The 15,491-nt window shown below is 38.0% G+C and overlaps 1 protein-coding gene across 2 annotated transcripts in view; it reads left to right on the forward strand.

Moving 5' to 3' along the window:
- HECW2 (HECT, C2 and WW domain containing E3 ubiquitin protein ligase 2) overlaps positions 1-15,491 on the forward strand; it is a 446,193-nt gene that overhangs the window by 176,579 nt on the left and 254,123 nt on the right. For both annotated transcript variants that reach the window (XM_055397171.2, XM_088828674.1), the window contains exon 2: positions 13,069-13,395. In XM_055397171.2, the coding sequence (XP_055253146.2) occupies positions 13,104-13,395 (292 nt within the window). In that variant the 5' untranslated portion in view covers positions 13,069-13,103. The remainder of the gene's footprint in view (positions 1-13,068; positions 13,396-15,491) is intronic.

The raw sequence follows: 15,491 nt of genomic DNA on the forward strand, positions 1-15,491 counted from the left end.
GACCTGGGTTTGATTCCTGGGTGGAAAGATCCCCTGGAGAAGGGAACGGCTCCCCACTCCAGTATTCTAGCTTGGAGAATTCCATGGACTGTATAGTCCATGGGGTCATAAAGAGTCAGACATTACTGAGAAACTTTCACTTCTTCATCTCAGGTGACGCCTTGCCTTGCGGGGTTGATGGCTTGCTGTTTTCTCTTCCTAGACCTCTCACATCTCTGCTTATTGCAGACACATTGTATTTTCTTTATTGTCTCTTGATATAAATATAATTCACTCCACTTTGTTTTCTTCATTTATATAGTAAAACACAAATAGATTTTGATGTATAATATATGTATATGTGTTGTGTATGTGTATGCATGTGGTGTATTTGATGAAATTTGAAGGGTTAACAAAGATGTTAGTCATTATTTTTTTTCAGTCTAAGAAGTTAAAATCTGAGGGTGTATTTCCAGTCTGTAAAAATCTTTTCATAATGAATATTTTCAGTGTTTGCTGTTTAGGTGAAATTTAATAAATTGACCTCCAGATTCTTTAAGAAACATATTTTAGATAAAACCAGTTGTTTAATGTATTTGTCATCTGCTGCTGTCTTTATCTTCTAAATAAAATCTGCTGCTTTTGGAAATGAAGTTGTGTCTACTAAGGCATTTTGCAATTTATGTAGTAATTATAACTCTCTCGACCTCTGGAATAAAGGTGATTTTGTTTTTGATTGTTGTTTAAGTAGGTGTCTATTAATGTGAGAGAGCAACCTATTGCAGACCTAATCATAATTAGAAGAGGAGGGTGTCCCCCCTCCCCCCGCCTCAGGGAGTGTTATATCATGTTAAATTGTGTCATTTGCGAATGGGACATAGAGCCTCAGCAGAGGCTCACAGTGGGGTGGATTGTCTAAGGAGCTTTAAAGGACAAGCTATGTTTTTAATAAATATGGTGACTACTAATCAGTTTCCCTTACCATTAGCTTCATCTGCTAAAGCTTTTCATGGATGACAGTCCAAGGAAGGTTTGTCTTTCTTATTGCAAAAAGCATAGGTATGAAACCAAGACATATGTGAAGAATTCTTAGATATCAACAGAAAATATGAAGCAGTCATTACCTTTTGTTTGAGTAACACTGATTTTCCCATAAGAGAACATTGCATTGAAATACAGTAGTTATAAACTAAAATTTTAACTGTAGAGTAGTTTAATTTTTAAAATTTTTATGCAACTTTGCAAATTGATTTCTACATGGTATTTGATCTTGTTTATTATGGAGACATGAGCTCTTAAAAAATACACTGCTGCTGCTGCTGCTGAGTCACTTCAGTCGTGTCCGACTCTGTGCGACCCCATAGACGGAAGCCCACCAGGCTCCCCCGTCCCTGGGATTCTCCAGGCAAGAACACTGGAGTGGGTTGCCGTTTCCTTCTCCAATGTGTGAAAGTGAAAAGTGAAAGTGAAGTCGCTCAGTCGTGTCCGACCCTTAGCGACCCCACGGACTGCAGCCTACCAGGCTCCTCCATCCATGGGATTTTCTAGGCAAGAGTACTGGAGTGGCTTGCCATTGCCTTCTCCGAAAAATACACTACTTTTATTATAAGGGAAAAATGAAGTTTTCCAAAGCAGGTTTGGTAATGATTACAGTGATTAGCCTTATTGTAATCTCAGCATTTTGATTTTATTTCTTTTCTATTAATCCAAGTTATGTAGAGTAAAACATCTGAGTGAGGTTTTTAAACACTGAGCTGATCCTTTTAGAGATATATTGGTGTAGTCAATTGTAACTAATAAATTCTAAGACCATTACTAAGCAGAAACTTGCATTTGAGTATTTATTTTGTCCCTGGCCTCATAATAACCAGCAACTCAGGCCCACCTTCAGAAGAGTCTTTGGGACACAGTTACTGAGATGTATTGCTTTTATTTTAAATACCCAAAGTAGTATTGATTTTCTCGGCCTCATCAATGCCTCTGGGATTCTGTTTTCAGTTAGATTGAAAATCCAGAATTGAGTCTTAATTTGCTCCCTCACTTTTATCACCTATATCCAGTATGTCACGAAGTTTTGGGGCTCTTTCTTTGAAATATTCCTGATTTACTGTGTTATTACTTTGAAATATTGCTGTAACATGAACTGAATTCTATTCTTAATGAAATCTATTCTTAACACTTAGTGCCAGATGTCTTAACTAATCAGTTAGCTCTTAACTGTTTTCCTCATCTCTGTTTTCTTCCTCTTAATATCAGTCCTTCATAAGCTATCAGATTTATTTTCTCATGCTTAAATTTCATATTTTGATTCCTCTGCTTAAGATCCTGGAATGGCTCCCTGCTCACTGGTGAGGTTCCAAGTAAATTACTTCACATTCTTTGCCCAAGTTTCTTCTGATCTTCTCTTCTCTTCCTTATCTCATATCACACTGCATGCGGCAACTGGCTTGAAAGTGCTGGCTCTAAAAGTTCCTTTAAAGTGGGTGGTTTGGAAGTTGGAATTAACTTTGTTTTTAAATAGAAGCAATTCTTTAAGAGCTGTGGTTGAGTTCCTTTTAGAATTCAAAATGTAAATATATTTTTGTGTATGGTGTTAGAAAGTGTTCTATTTTCATTCTTTTACAAGTAGTTGGCCAGTTTTCCCAGCAGCACTTGTTCAAGAGATTGTCTTTTCTCCCTTGTATATTCTTGCCTCCTTTGTCAATGATAAAGTGTCCATAGGTGCATGGATTTATCTCTGGGCTTTCTATTTTGTTCCACTGGTCTATATATCTGTCTTTGTGCCAGTACCATACTGTCTTGATGACTGTAGCTTTGTAGTATAGCCTGAAGTCAGGCAGGATGATTCCTCCAGTTCCATTCTTCTTTCTCAAGATTGCTTTGGCTATTCAAGGTTTTTTTGTATTTCCATACAAATTGTGAAATTATTTGTTCTAGTTCTGTGAACAATACTGTTGGTAGCTTCTTAGGGATTGAATTGAATCTATAGATTGCTTTAGGTAGCATACTCATTTTCACTATATTGATTCATCAAATCCATGAACATGGTATATTTCTTAAAGATCTAAACGTAAGACCAGAAACTATAAAAATCATAGAGGAAAACATAGGCAAAACACTCTCTGACATATATCACAGCAGGATCCTCTAAGACCCACCTCCCAGAGTAATGGGAATAAAAGCAAAAATAAACAGGGCCTAATTTTTTTTTCTTCTTAATATATATTTTTTATTGAAGTATAGTTGACTTACAATGTTTCAGGTGCACAGCAAGGTGATTCAGTTATACAAATACATATATATTATTTTTGAAATTATTTTCCATCATAGGTTATTACAAGATATTAAATAGAGTTCCCTGTGCTATACAGTAAACCTTTGTTGCTTGTTGCATATCTATTTTTAAATTAGAAATCTAAAACATAAATTGAAATCTAGCATTCTGTTCATCCTAAGTCAAAGAAGTAGAATTAAAATGTCATAATTAATTTTTTTTAATTCTTCTTTTATTTATTTATTTATTTTTCCAATTTTATTTATTTTTTTACAAGTAGAACAGACTAAATTTCTTTAAACAAACTTACTTATACTCCAGAGTCCTTTAAAAAGTTAATAGCATTTATACATTGATGGTATTTGATTTTCTTGTAACTAGCACTTCAAATGCAACAAGCATTTGAAGCAACAAGCATTTGACCCAACAAGTAAAACTTTCTACAGTTCATAACTTTTATAAATAAAATAAATTAAATGTACAGTGAATGAGTTCTCTGAAATATTTCAATATTTCTGCAGGTTTAGTAACATCGTAAAATACATTTCAACTAAAGTTCACAAATCTAAAAACCTGTTAGGCATTTTTAGGTGTTTTAAGTTGGAAATGAAGACCAATGTTACATCGTAATATGCCAATTACAAATAGTACTTCAAATAGCAAATACTACAGTTTGTCCCAAACTTTAAAAACTATTCATGAACTCAACACTGAACTATTGATGGCTATGAGAATTGTTTCCTAGCCTTTTTGAAAATTTCAACCCATTTACGTTTAAGGTAATTATTGATAAGTACGATCCCGTAGCCAATTTCTTTATTGCTTTGGGTTCAAGTTTATACACTCTTTCTGTGTTTCCTGTCTAGAGAAGATCCTTTAGCATTTGTTGGAGAGCTGGTTTGGTGATGCTGAATTCCCTCAGCTTTTGCTTGTCTGTAAAGCTTTTGATTTCTCCTTCATATTTGAATGAGATCCTTGCTGGGTATAGTAATCTGGGCTGTAGGGTATTTTCTTTCATCACTTTAAGTATGTCTTGCCACTCCCTTCTGGCCTGAAGAGTTTCTGTTGAAAGATCAGCTGTTATCCTTATGGGAATCCCCTTATGTGTTATTTGCTGCTTTTCCCTTGCTGCTTTTAATATTTGTTCTTTGTGTTTGATCTTTGTTAATTTGATTAATATGTGTCTTGGAGTATTTCGCCTCGGGTTTATCCTGTTGGGGACTCTCTTGGTTTCTTGGACTTGGGTGATTATTTCTTTCCCCATTTTGGGAAGTTTTCAACTATTATCTCCTCAAGTATTCTCTCACGGTCTTTCTTTTTGTCTTCTTCTTCTGGGACTCCTATGATTCGAATGTTGGAGCGTTTAACATTGTCCCAGAGGTCTCTAATACTGTCCTCATTTCTTTTAATTCGTTTTTCTTTTTTCCTCTCTGTTTCATTTATTTCTACAATTCTATCTTCTAGTTCGCTTATCCTGTCTTCTGCCTCTGTTATTCTACTGTTTGTTCCCTCCAGAGTGTTTCTGATCTCATCTATTGCATTATTTATTGTATATTGACTCTTTTTTATTTCTTCTAAGTCCTTATTAAATCTTTCTTCCATCTTCTCAATCCTTTTCTCCAGCTTATTTATCTGTAACTCCATTCTGCTTTCAAGATTTTGAATCATTTTCACCATCAAAATTTGAAATTCTTTATCAGGTAAATTCCCTATATCATCTTCTTTTGTTTGTGTTGGTCGGCAAATATCTTGTTCCTTTACTTGCTGGGTATTTCTCTGCCTCTTCATCTTGCTTATATTGCTTTGCTTGGGGTGGCCTTTCCCTCTTCTTGCAGTTTGTGGAGTTCTCTTTATTACGTAGTTTCTTCGCTGTGTGTGGGGTTGGACGGGTGACTTGTCCGGGTTCCCTGGTTAGGGAAGCATGTGTCGGTGTTCTGGTGGGTGGAGCTGGATTTCTTCTCTCTCCTTTAGAAGACAATGGGCTGCTTTTCTGGGAGCCTGATGTCCTCTGCCAGTATTCAGAAGTTGTTTTGTGGACTTTACTCCACGTTCAAATGTTCTCTTGATGAATTTGTTGGGGAGAAAGTGGTCTCGCCGTCTTATCCCTCCGCCATCTTGTTCCTTCCTCCCCAGAACACTGGATTCTTATATTCCACTTGGTCGTGGAGTATCTCTTCCCAGCTGCTCCAGCAAGGCGCAGCCACTGTACCTTACCTTGGACGAGGGGTATCTCCTCAAGGCCGCGCCTCCTGCTTTGAATGTGGATCAGCTCCTCTCGGCCCTCCGGTGCCCAAGCAGCCACTGCCTCCTGGATGTGGTAAAACAGGGCCTAATTAAACTTAAAAGCTTTTGCACAACGAAGGAAACCATAAGCACGGTGAAAAGACAGCCTTCAGAATGGGAGAAAATAATAGCAAACGAAGGAACAGACAAAGAATTAATCTCAAAGATATACAAGCAACTCCTGCAGCTCAATTCCAGAAAAATATACGACCCAATCAAAAAATGGGCCAAAGAACTAAACAGATATTTCTCCAAAGAAGACATACAGATGGCTAACAAATATATGAAAAGATGCTCAGCGTCACTCATTATCAGAGAAATGCAAATCAAAACCACAATGAGGTACCATCTCACACAGGTCTGAATGGCTGCTATCCAAAAATCTACAAACAATAAATGCTGGAGAGGGTGTGGAGAAAAGGGAATCCTCTTACACTGTTATTAAAAGACGCTTACTCCTTGGAAGGAAAGTTATGACCAACCTAGATAGTATATTAAAAAGCAGACATTACTTTGCCAACAAAGGTCCGGGTAGTCAAGGCTATGGTTTTTCCAGTGGTCATGTATGGATGTGAGAGTTGGACTGTGAAGAAAGCTGATTGCTGAAGAATTGATGCTTTTGAACTGTGGTGTTGGAGAAGACTCTTGAGAGTCCCTTGGACTGCAAGGAGATCCAACCAGTCCATTCTAAAGGAGATCAATCTTGGGTGTTCATTGGAGGGACTGATGCTAAAGCTGAAACTCCAATACTTTGGCCACCTCATGCGACGAGTTGACTCACTGGAAAAGACTCTGATGCTGGGAAAGATTGGGGGTGGGAGGAGAAGGAGACAAGTGTAACCCAGTGTTCATCGCAGCACTGTTTATAATAGCCAGGACATGGAAGCAACCTAGATGTCCATCGGCAGACGAATGGATAAGAAAGCTGTGGTACATATACACAATGGAATATTACTCGGCCATTGAACACATTTGAATCAGTTCTAATGAAGTGGATGAAACTGGAGCCTGTTATACAGAGTGAAGTAAGTCAGAAAGGAAAACACCAATACAGTATATTAACGCATATATATGGAATTTAGAATGATGGTACCGATTACCCTATATGTGAGACAGCAAAAGAGACACAGATGTCTGCAGAACTTGTTTTTCATTTTGTTTCTTCCCTCTCATACCCTCTTCCTTGCTTGCTTCTCCATAACCATCCTTCTAGTAAGGATGTATGAATGCTTTTCATGCATTTCTTCTTTTCCTGTAATCCTTTAAGACTTACCTCAGATCTCCTTCAGCCAATCTTTTGTCTTGCAGATCTTCAGTTTTCTCATCTGAAAACGGAGATGATAGCATTTTTCAAACTTAATTCATATTATTTTGGGGTCTCACTTGAGATTGTAGAAGTGAAAATGTTTTGGAAAATGTTAAATATTTTATAAATATTCTATTACTGTCACTTCCTGATGCCCCATGAGCATTTACTAGCTCTATCACATACTTGAAGAACAAATTGTAGATGTACATGAAGTGTCATTAATACCAGGTTGAATAGCTTTTCCTCGTTGCCTACAAGGCTCTTTTTTTTCTTTCTGTTTTTGGGACTATGCTTTGAATAATTGAGGGTGCTGATAATCTACTCTCCCAATAATTGTGGGGATCAGGGGAGTATTAAAATCAGTACTACTTGGTATAATTAAAGTAGAATATAGTCACATAACATCATTAATAGTTAAACACAATTGAGCACTTATATGCCAGGCACTGTTCTAAATGTTCTACCTGTACTGATTCATTTAGTTTTCTCCAAAATTCTATGTTGGAACCAGGTGTTATTATGTCTCTATTATACTGATGGGAAGATGTAAGCACAGAGTTAAAATAAATTTTTCAAGATGACAGAGCAACTTAATAGTGGAGAGATGACTGAAACTCATAATCAGAGTTTGGAACTTATTCTTTATTCCATTGTGTTTTACCTATCTTTCTGATTAAATAGTTTTCATTTACATCCCTTCCCCCCCTTTTTTTTTCTAGAGTAGAGTAATTTTCAGGTGTTTTTTTGTTGTGGCTTAAAGCAGTAAAGGTTCTGGCCTGTTTCTTCCAGGGAAATAGTTACGTACAGCCTGCATTTTCTATTTTACTACAGTGTGTTAGGATTTAATTATATATAGTGCTTCTTGAAACTGATGTGGTGCTGAGCTCATTCTGGGTTTACAGACAAAGAATGGCCTGTTAAAATTCACTAAAATGAAAATTTCATGAAACCTCACATTAGAGGTTGACCTGAATTTAGGCTTCATGGATTTGAAGTTGTGTAACAGTTATGGGTTATATGATGTCAGAGTTACTATATACCATATCAGAAAGCAAGAGCTAAATTTATGAAGAGGAATATTAGTTTAAATTAATGAAGAGGAGTATTAATTTAAATTTATGAAGAGGAGTATTAGTTTCTCTGTTCACTTTATTTCTGTCATTTTTACACAGGACATCTTGCCCAGCAATCCCAGTGAAAGTGTGAATCAACTTTATCGCAGAAATTAATTGAATAAATATATTTGCAAGTACTGTGACCTTGGCAGTGGCAGAATTTTCACCTTCACCCAAGTGTTTGTGAAAATGGATGAGGGGATGGGAAAAATTAGGAAATCCTCTTTTCTTCTCTCAGACTAGGTATCCAAGATTATTAGTTAATAATGTAACCATTGAACCAAGGATTACTCTTTTTTTTTAATGGAAGTTCTTGTTGACATTCTAGAACACCTTATAGGAGTGGGCTTTTGAAAAGATGTAATATGTTGAAGAGGCCGGCACGTACTGGGGATGCAGAGTAAATGTTAAATCCATAAACCTATTGGTGAATGAAGCAGTCATGAAAGAGGTAGTGAAGAAGAGAGCCATATTCATTCTATGTAGAGCCTATAGAGCCATACATAATTTCATGGCTACAGTCAACCATCTGCAGTGATTTTGGAGCCCAAGAAAATACAGTCTGTCACTGTTTCCATTGTTTCCCCATCTATTTGCCATGAAGTGATAGGACCAGATGCCATGATCTTCGTTTTTTGAGTAAAGTACAGAGGTCTTGGAAAGAATCTCTGTCAGAGTCTGGCAATGGAGAAGAAAATGGGTATCTATGACTAGACTCAAAGTGAGCAGGCAGGGGGCTGAATCTAAGTTCCAACAGGAAAGGCTTTGTTCTTTTAGATGGGAGCCAAAGGAAATAACTTATGATCTAGATGGTAGAAATATTGTGGACCAGCTAGAAATCAGGGGCGGCAAAGGACAGGCCCAGAAAAGGGACTCAAGGTGTTAAGTCATGAGTATCTAGGAGACAGTAAGGAGTGTCTTCTAGGAACTTAACGGGTATCTTGGAGAAGGATGCTCACTGGCCACTGATCTGCTTATTCAACATTTATTGATACCTAGTTTGTACTAACTACTGTTCCAAATTGGGAAAGGAGTATGTCAAGGCTGTATATTGTCTTGCTACTTATTTAACTTATATGCAGAGTACATTGTGTGAAATGCTGGGCTGGATGAAGCATAAACTGGAATCAAGATTGCCAGAAGAAATATCAATAACCTCAGATATGCAGATAAAAATACCCTTATGGCAGAAAGCAAAGAGAAATTGAGTCTTTTGATGAAAGTAAAAAAGGAGAGTGAAAAAGCTGGCTTAAAACTCACCATTCAAAAAATGAAGATCATGGCATCCGATCTCATCACTTCATGACAAATAGATGGGGAAACAATGGAAACAGTGACAGACTTTATTTTCTTGGGCTCCAAAATCACTGCAGATGGTGACTGCAGCCGTGAAATTAAAAGATGCTTGCTTGGAAGAAAAACAATGACCAGCTTAGACAGCATATTAAAAAGCGGAGACATTACTTTGCAAACAAAAGTCTATCTGGTCAAAGCTATGGCTTTTCCAGTAGTCATGTATGGATGTGAGAGTTGTAGTATAAAGAAAGCTGAGTGCCAAAGAATTGATGCTTTTGAACTGTGGTGTTGCAGAAGACTCTTGATAGACTGTTGGACTGCAAGGAAATCCAACCAGTCAATCCTAAAGGAAATCGGTCCTGAATATTCATTGGAAGGACTGATGCTGAAACTGAAGCTCCAATACTGTGGCCGCCTGATGCAAAGAATTGGCTCACTGGAAAAGATCCTGATGTTGGGAAAAATTGAAGGCAGGAGGACAAGGGGATGACAGAGGATAAGATGATTGGATGGCATCACCAGCTTGATGGACATTAGTTTGAGCAAGGTCTAGGAGTTGGTGCTGGATAGGGAAGCCTGGCTTGCTGCACTCCATGAGGTTGCAAAGAGTCAGACACAAGTGAGCGACTGAACTGAACTGTTTACTAGGCACTGTTGGAAACACTGGGGACGAAGCTGTGAGCAAATAGATGCATTTGTGAAGCTTACATTCTTTTTTTTTTTTAATTCTCAGCTTTACTGAGGTATAATTGATCATACAATTGTAAGATGTTTAATGTTTACATCATGATGATTTGTTATTCATGTACATTGTGAAAGGATTCCCACCATCCAGTTAATGAACACATTCATCACCTCATTTATTATTTTTTTTGATAAGTACATTTAAATTCTGCTCTGTTAGCAAATCACACATTGGAGAAGGAAATGGCAACCCACTCCAGTGTTCTTGCTTGGAGAATCCCAGGGACGGGGGAGCCTGGTGGGCTTCCATCTATGGGGTCACACAGAGTCGGACACGACTGAAGTGACTTAGCAGCAGCAGCAGCAGCAAATTTCAATTGTATAATATGGTGTCATTAACTGTAGTCATTCATCGTTCACTTTAGCTCCTCGAACCTTATCCATCTGAAAATTGAGAGTTTGTCGCCTTTACCAACCTCCCCATTGTTCCCGTCTTGCAGCCTGTGGTAACCACTCTTTTGGTTTGTTTCTGGGTGTTTGACTTTTCTTTTTAAATTAGATTCCACATATAAGTGAGATAATACATTTCTTTTTCTCACTTATTTCACTTAGCATGAGGCATCAGTGTTCAGCTGTGTTGTTCCAAACAGCAGGATTTTCTTCTTTCTCACAGCTGGATAATATTCCATTGTATGTATTGCATGCATACATCAATATTGCATCTTCTTTATCCATTTATTCGTTAAATGACACTTAGGTTGTCTGCATATTTTGAATATTGCAAATAACGCAGCAACGAACATGGGAATGTAGATGTCTCTTTGAGATCCTGCTTTCATTTCTTTTGGATATATACCCAGAAGTGGAATTGCTGTATCATTGTTGTTGCTGTTCAGTTGCCCAGTCATGTTCAAGTCTTGGTGACCCCATGGACTGCAGCAAGCCAGGCCTCCCTGTCCCTCAACGTCTCTCCAAATTTGCCCAAGTTCATGTTCATTGCATTGGTGATGCTGTCCAGCCATTTCATCCTTTGATGCCCTGTTCTCCTTCTGCCCTCAATCTTTCCCAACATCAGGGACTTTTCCAATGAGTTGTCTGTTCACATTAGATGACCAAAGTACTGGAAGTTTAGCTTCGGCATCAGTCCTTCCAGTGAATATTCAGGGTTGATCTCCCTTAAGATTGACTGATTTGATCTCCTTCCTATATCATATGGTAGTTCTATTTTTAATATTTTGAAAAATCTCCATATGATTTTCCATAATGACTGTACTGATTTTCATTTCCTCCAACAGTGCAGGAGAGTTTCCTTTTCTCCACATCCTAGCCAACATTTGTTATTTGTTTGGTTTTTGGTGGTAGCCATTCTGACAGGTATGAGGGGATGTCTCATTGTGGTTTTGATTTGCATTTCCCTGATAATTAGTAATTTTGAGCATTTTTTCTTGTGCCTGTTGGCCATCTGTATGTGTTCTTTGGGAAAATGTCTATTCAGATCTTCTGCCTATATTTTAATTGGGTTGTTTTTTTTTTTTTTGATATTGAGTTGCATGAGCTCTTTGTATATTTTGGCTCCTTATCAGTTTATTTAGCTCCTTATCAGTATATATCGTCTCCTAATATTTAGCTCCTTATCAGTCATATCATTTACAAATATTTTCTTCCATTCAGTAGGTTGTCCTTTTGTTTTGTCAGAGATTTCCTTTACTGTGCCAAAACTTTTAAGTTTAGTTAGATACCATTTATTTACTTTTGCTTTTGTTTCCTTTGCCTTAGGAAACAGAACCAAAAAAATATTGCAATGATTTATGTCAAAGAAATTTTGGTCTGTGTTTTCTTCTAGGAGTTTTATGGTTTCAGGTCTTCAAGTTTTTAATCCATTTTTAGTTGGTTTTTTGTGTATGGTGTAAGGCAATGGTCCAGTTGCATTCTTTTCACATGGTTGCCCGGTTTTTCCAATCACCTTTTATTGAGGAGACTATTCTTTCCCCAAGCTTACCTTCTTGTGGGGGAAAATACACAAGAACCAAATAAGTACATGGTACTCTGTCAAGGCTATGGTTTATCCCGTGGTCATATATGGATGTGAGAGTTGGACTGTGAAGAAAGCTGATCGCCGAAGAATTGATGCTTTTGAACTGTGGTGCTGGAGAAGACTCTTGAGAGTCCCTTGGACTGCAAGGAGATCCAACCAGTCCATTCTAAGGGAGATCGATCCTGGGTGTTCATTGGAAGGACTGATGCTAAAGCTGAAACTGCAATACTTTGGCCACCTCATGCGACGAGTTGACTCACTGGAAAAGACTCTGACGCTGGGAAGGGTTGGGGGCGGGAGGAGAAGGGGACGACCGAGAATGAGATGGCTGGATGGCGTCACCGACTCTGTGGACTTGAGTCTGAGTGAGCTCTGGGAGTTGGTGATGGACAGGGAGGCCTGGCGTGCTGTGATTCATGGGGTCGCAGAGAGTCGGACACGACTGAGCAACTGAACTGAACTGAACTCTGTGGTACATCAGATCATAGTAATTGCTTTTGAGAAAAGTAAAGCAAGGAAGGAGGGGTGGGAAATGCTTGGATGTTGCAGTTTTAAATGGAATGGTCAACTATATGTAAGTGAGGAGGTAACATTTGGGCAAGTTCCTGAAGAAGGATTTGGTGGGTTTTATTCCCATGAGAAGAAAATTGAGCACATGAACTTGTCCTCACTGGTGTATTTCAACTCTGTTTAACATGGGTCAAAATTTTCTGTCTTGCTATTTTAAAATTTAATTGCATCAACAAATAAATATGTGAGTTGGGTGAAGGAGAGGTGGATGCTATTTCTGAAGGAGGAAGGATAGACATTAAAGGGATGGTAGGGGAAGCCCCTTCTTAATTGCTATGAGGACACTGTGCCCAGTAGTGAAATTGAGGCCACAGGTGTTTGATGACCTTTGCCATCATGTGACCTCAGTCTATGGACATTGTTTCTGACATCATCAGTTGACAGTAGAGTGTTACATTTTATTTTGACAGTGATTATTGCATGGGTTAGGCTTTAACAAACACTCATAAAGTCATTGTCTGGGAAGCTTAAATGTAATTCCTTGCATTGTAATGCTAATGTTTTGTATGTTTTGTTTCTACAGCTTTGTAGGAAGTCAACCTCAGAGAGGCAGACGGGATGGCTAGCTCAGCCCGGGAGCACCTGCTTTTTGTAAGGCGTCGAAATCCCCAGATGCGGTACACCCTGAGTCCAGAGAACCTCCAGAGCCTGGCTGCCCAGAGCTCCATGACCGAGAATATGACCCTACAGCGGGCCAACAGTGACACAGATCTGGTAACCTCTGAGAGCCGCTCCAGCTTGACGGCCAGTATGTATGAGTACACGCTGGGGCAAGCCCAGAACCTCATCATCTTCTGGGACATTAAAGAGGAGGTGGATCCCAGTGATTGGATAGGACTGTATCACATAGGTGAGTCAAATGAACTAGACTTGCTTGTTATTTAGCACATACATTTTGCTCTGACATTATACTATTCTGTGTTTTCTCCTGGGAAGAAATTCACATACATAAATTAAAACACATATATAAATTAAAAATAATAAATTAAAACATATCCTGGGAATTTTTTCTTCTTCTTTTGGGTAGGGGAATCAACAATTATAAATACCTTTGCTGATATGAATTCTGTGGTTAATTTCTGCCCTAATTAAACATCAGAACCAGCAGTATTTTCTTTTTAAAACTTCACTTTACCCTTGATCATTAGGTGCATTTTGGAAAGAGATGGCTATAAACATTTACTAGTATTTTTAAACCAATGAAAAAGATGTTCAGATTTAGATAACTGATATACAAAATGTTCTGTATTTTCAGAAGGTTGAATTACATTAAGAATAACTTGCAGTCTAAAGTATCTTTTTATTTCAAAATTCCTTGATATGACCTAGATCAATTAGGTAAAGAATGTGTCATAGTCTTCTAACAAATGACTTAGAAATAGGTTGCTATTTGTTTTAATAAAAGTGTCCCAACCCTGTTTAGCTGATTTGCATCTCTTTTCATAGGTGAGTGCATGATGAATACGCATGTCCCAGAAAATATAATATCTGTTACTTGAGTTGAAAGCAAAAGTAAAACCTACTAACCCGTCATAAAGAAATCTAAATCAAATCTAGTAAGAAAATTTTAACATTCCCCAAAGTTGGAGAACTTTATCACTGAATGAAGGGAGTTCTTTAAAAATAAAGTTAACAACAGATGTCCTATCAGAAGATATTGTTCCTTTCAATGTAGATTATAAGCCAAGCACTTTGTGTGTGTGTGTGTGAATAGAGTGGGAGTAGGGTGGGAAAAACTAGTTAATGCACTGCTTCTCTACCAGGGGCAATTTGCCTACTTCCTACACGGGACATTTGGCAGTGTTTGGTGATGTTTTTGTTTGGCAGAACTGGATAGGGGAAATCAGGAGATCAGTGATGCTGCCAAACATCCTACAATGCAGACGACACCCCCTCACAACAAAGAACTATCTATCCTCACATGTCAGCACACTGTTGAGAAACCCTATTTGAGGCAAAGGTAATATCCTTGCTGAAATTTCATTAAAATGTTAAACCCATTGCACTTTGTTTCTCTGGACAATTTTAGTGTTCATTGGAAGGACTGATGCTGAAGCTGAAACTCCAATACTTTGGCCACTGCATGCGACGAGTTGACTCACTGGAAAAGACTCTGATGCTGGGAAGGGTTGGGGGCGGGAGGAGAAGGGGACGACCGAGAATTAGATGGCTGGATGGCATCACCGACTCTGTGGACATGGGTTTGAGTGAACTCCAGGAGTTGGTGATGGACAGGGAGGCCTGGCGTGCTGTGATTCATGGGGTTGCGGAGAGTCGGACACGACTGAGTGACTGAACTGAAAATAAAATTGATTTGTATTTACTTATGTAAATTGTAATGCTGACTCATGCTAGATAGCAAGAGATGGAAAGAAAAATTCAATGAATTTTAATTTTTCTAATTCCTCTTATGACAAAAAGAAAAAGGGGAGGAAAAGTCTTCAGAGTTCAGCATTTTCCCCTGGTGTGTTTAAATATATGTTTATAGTGAGGGAGATACATGATTTTAAAATTATATGTTTATATCTCATATCTATTCTGTTCACAAAAGAATATTGCAGTTTTGATGTGACTTTAGAGGTAACTCTTGTGGGTTTGATGTAATTTTGCCATTTTGGATTTTATGAAACATTTTTATTTTCACTTTTCTCATATTTTTTCCTTTTTTTTCCCTCACTTAAGATTTTGTAATGCTTAAGAGTTGGTGATGGACAGGGAGGCCTGGTGTGCTGTGATTTATGGCGTCGCAAAGAGTCGGACACGACTGAGCGACTGAACTGAACTGAATATGAAGCTACAAATAGCATATTGTGTTTTCTTAGATGATTTTTTTATGTGACATTTTTTGGGATATAATTTTATTTTCTTGCATAGGGTGATTCCTTTTTTGTGTGTGAATATCTTAAATTGTGGGCTCCCCTGGTGGCTTGGTAAAGAGTCTGCTTG

Source organism: Moschus berezovskii, chromosome 2 (assembly GCF_049115385.1).
Source record: "Moschus berezovskii isolate FMDL1 chromosome 2, NW_MosBer_1.0, whole genome shotgun sequence".
NCBI classification, from domain to species: domain Eukaryota; kingdom Metazoa; phylum Chordata; class Mammalia; order Artiodactyla; family Moschidae; genus Moschus; species Moschus berezovskii.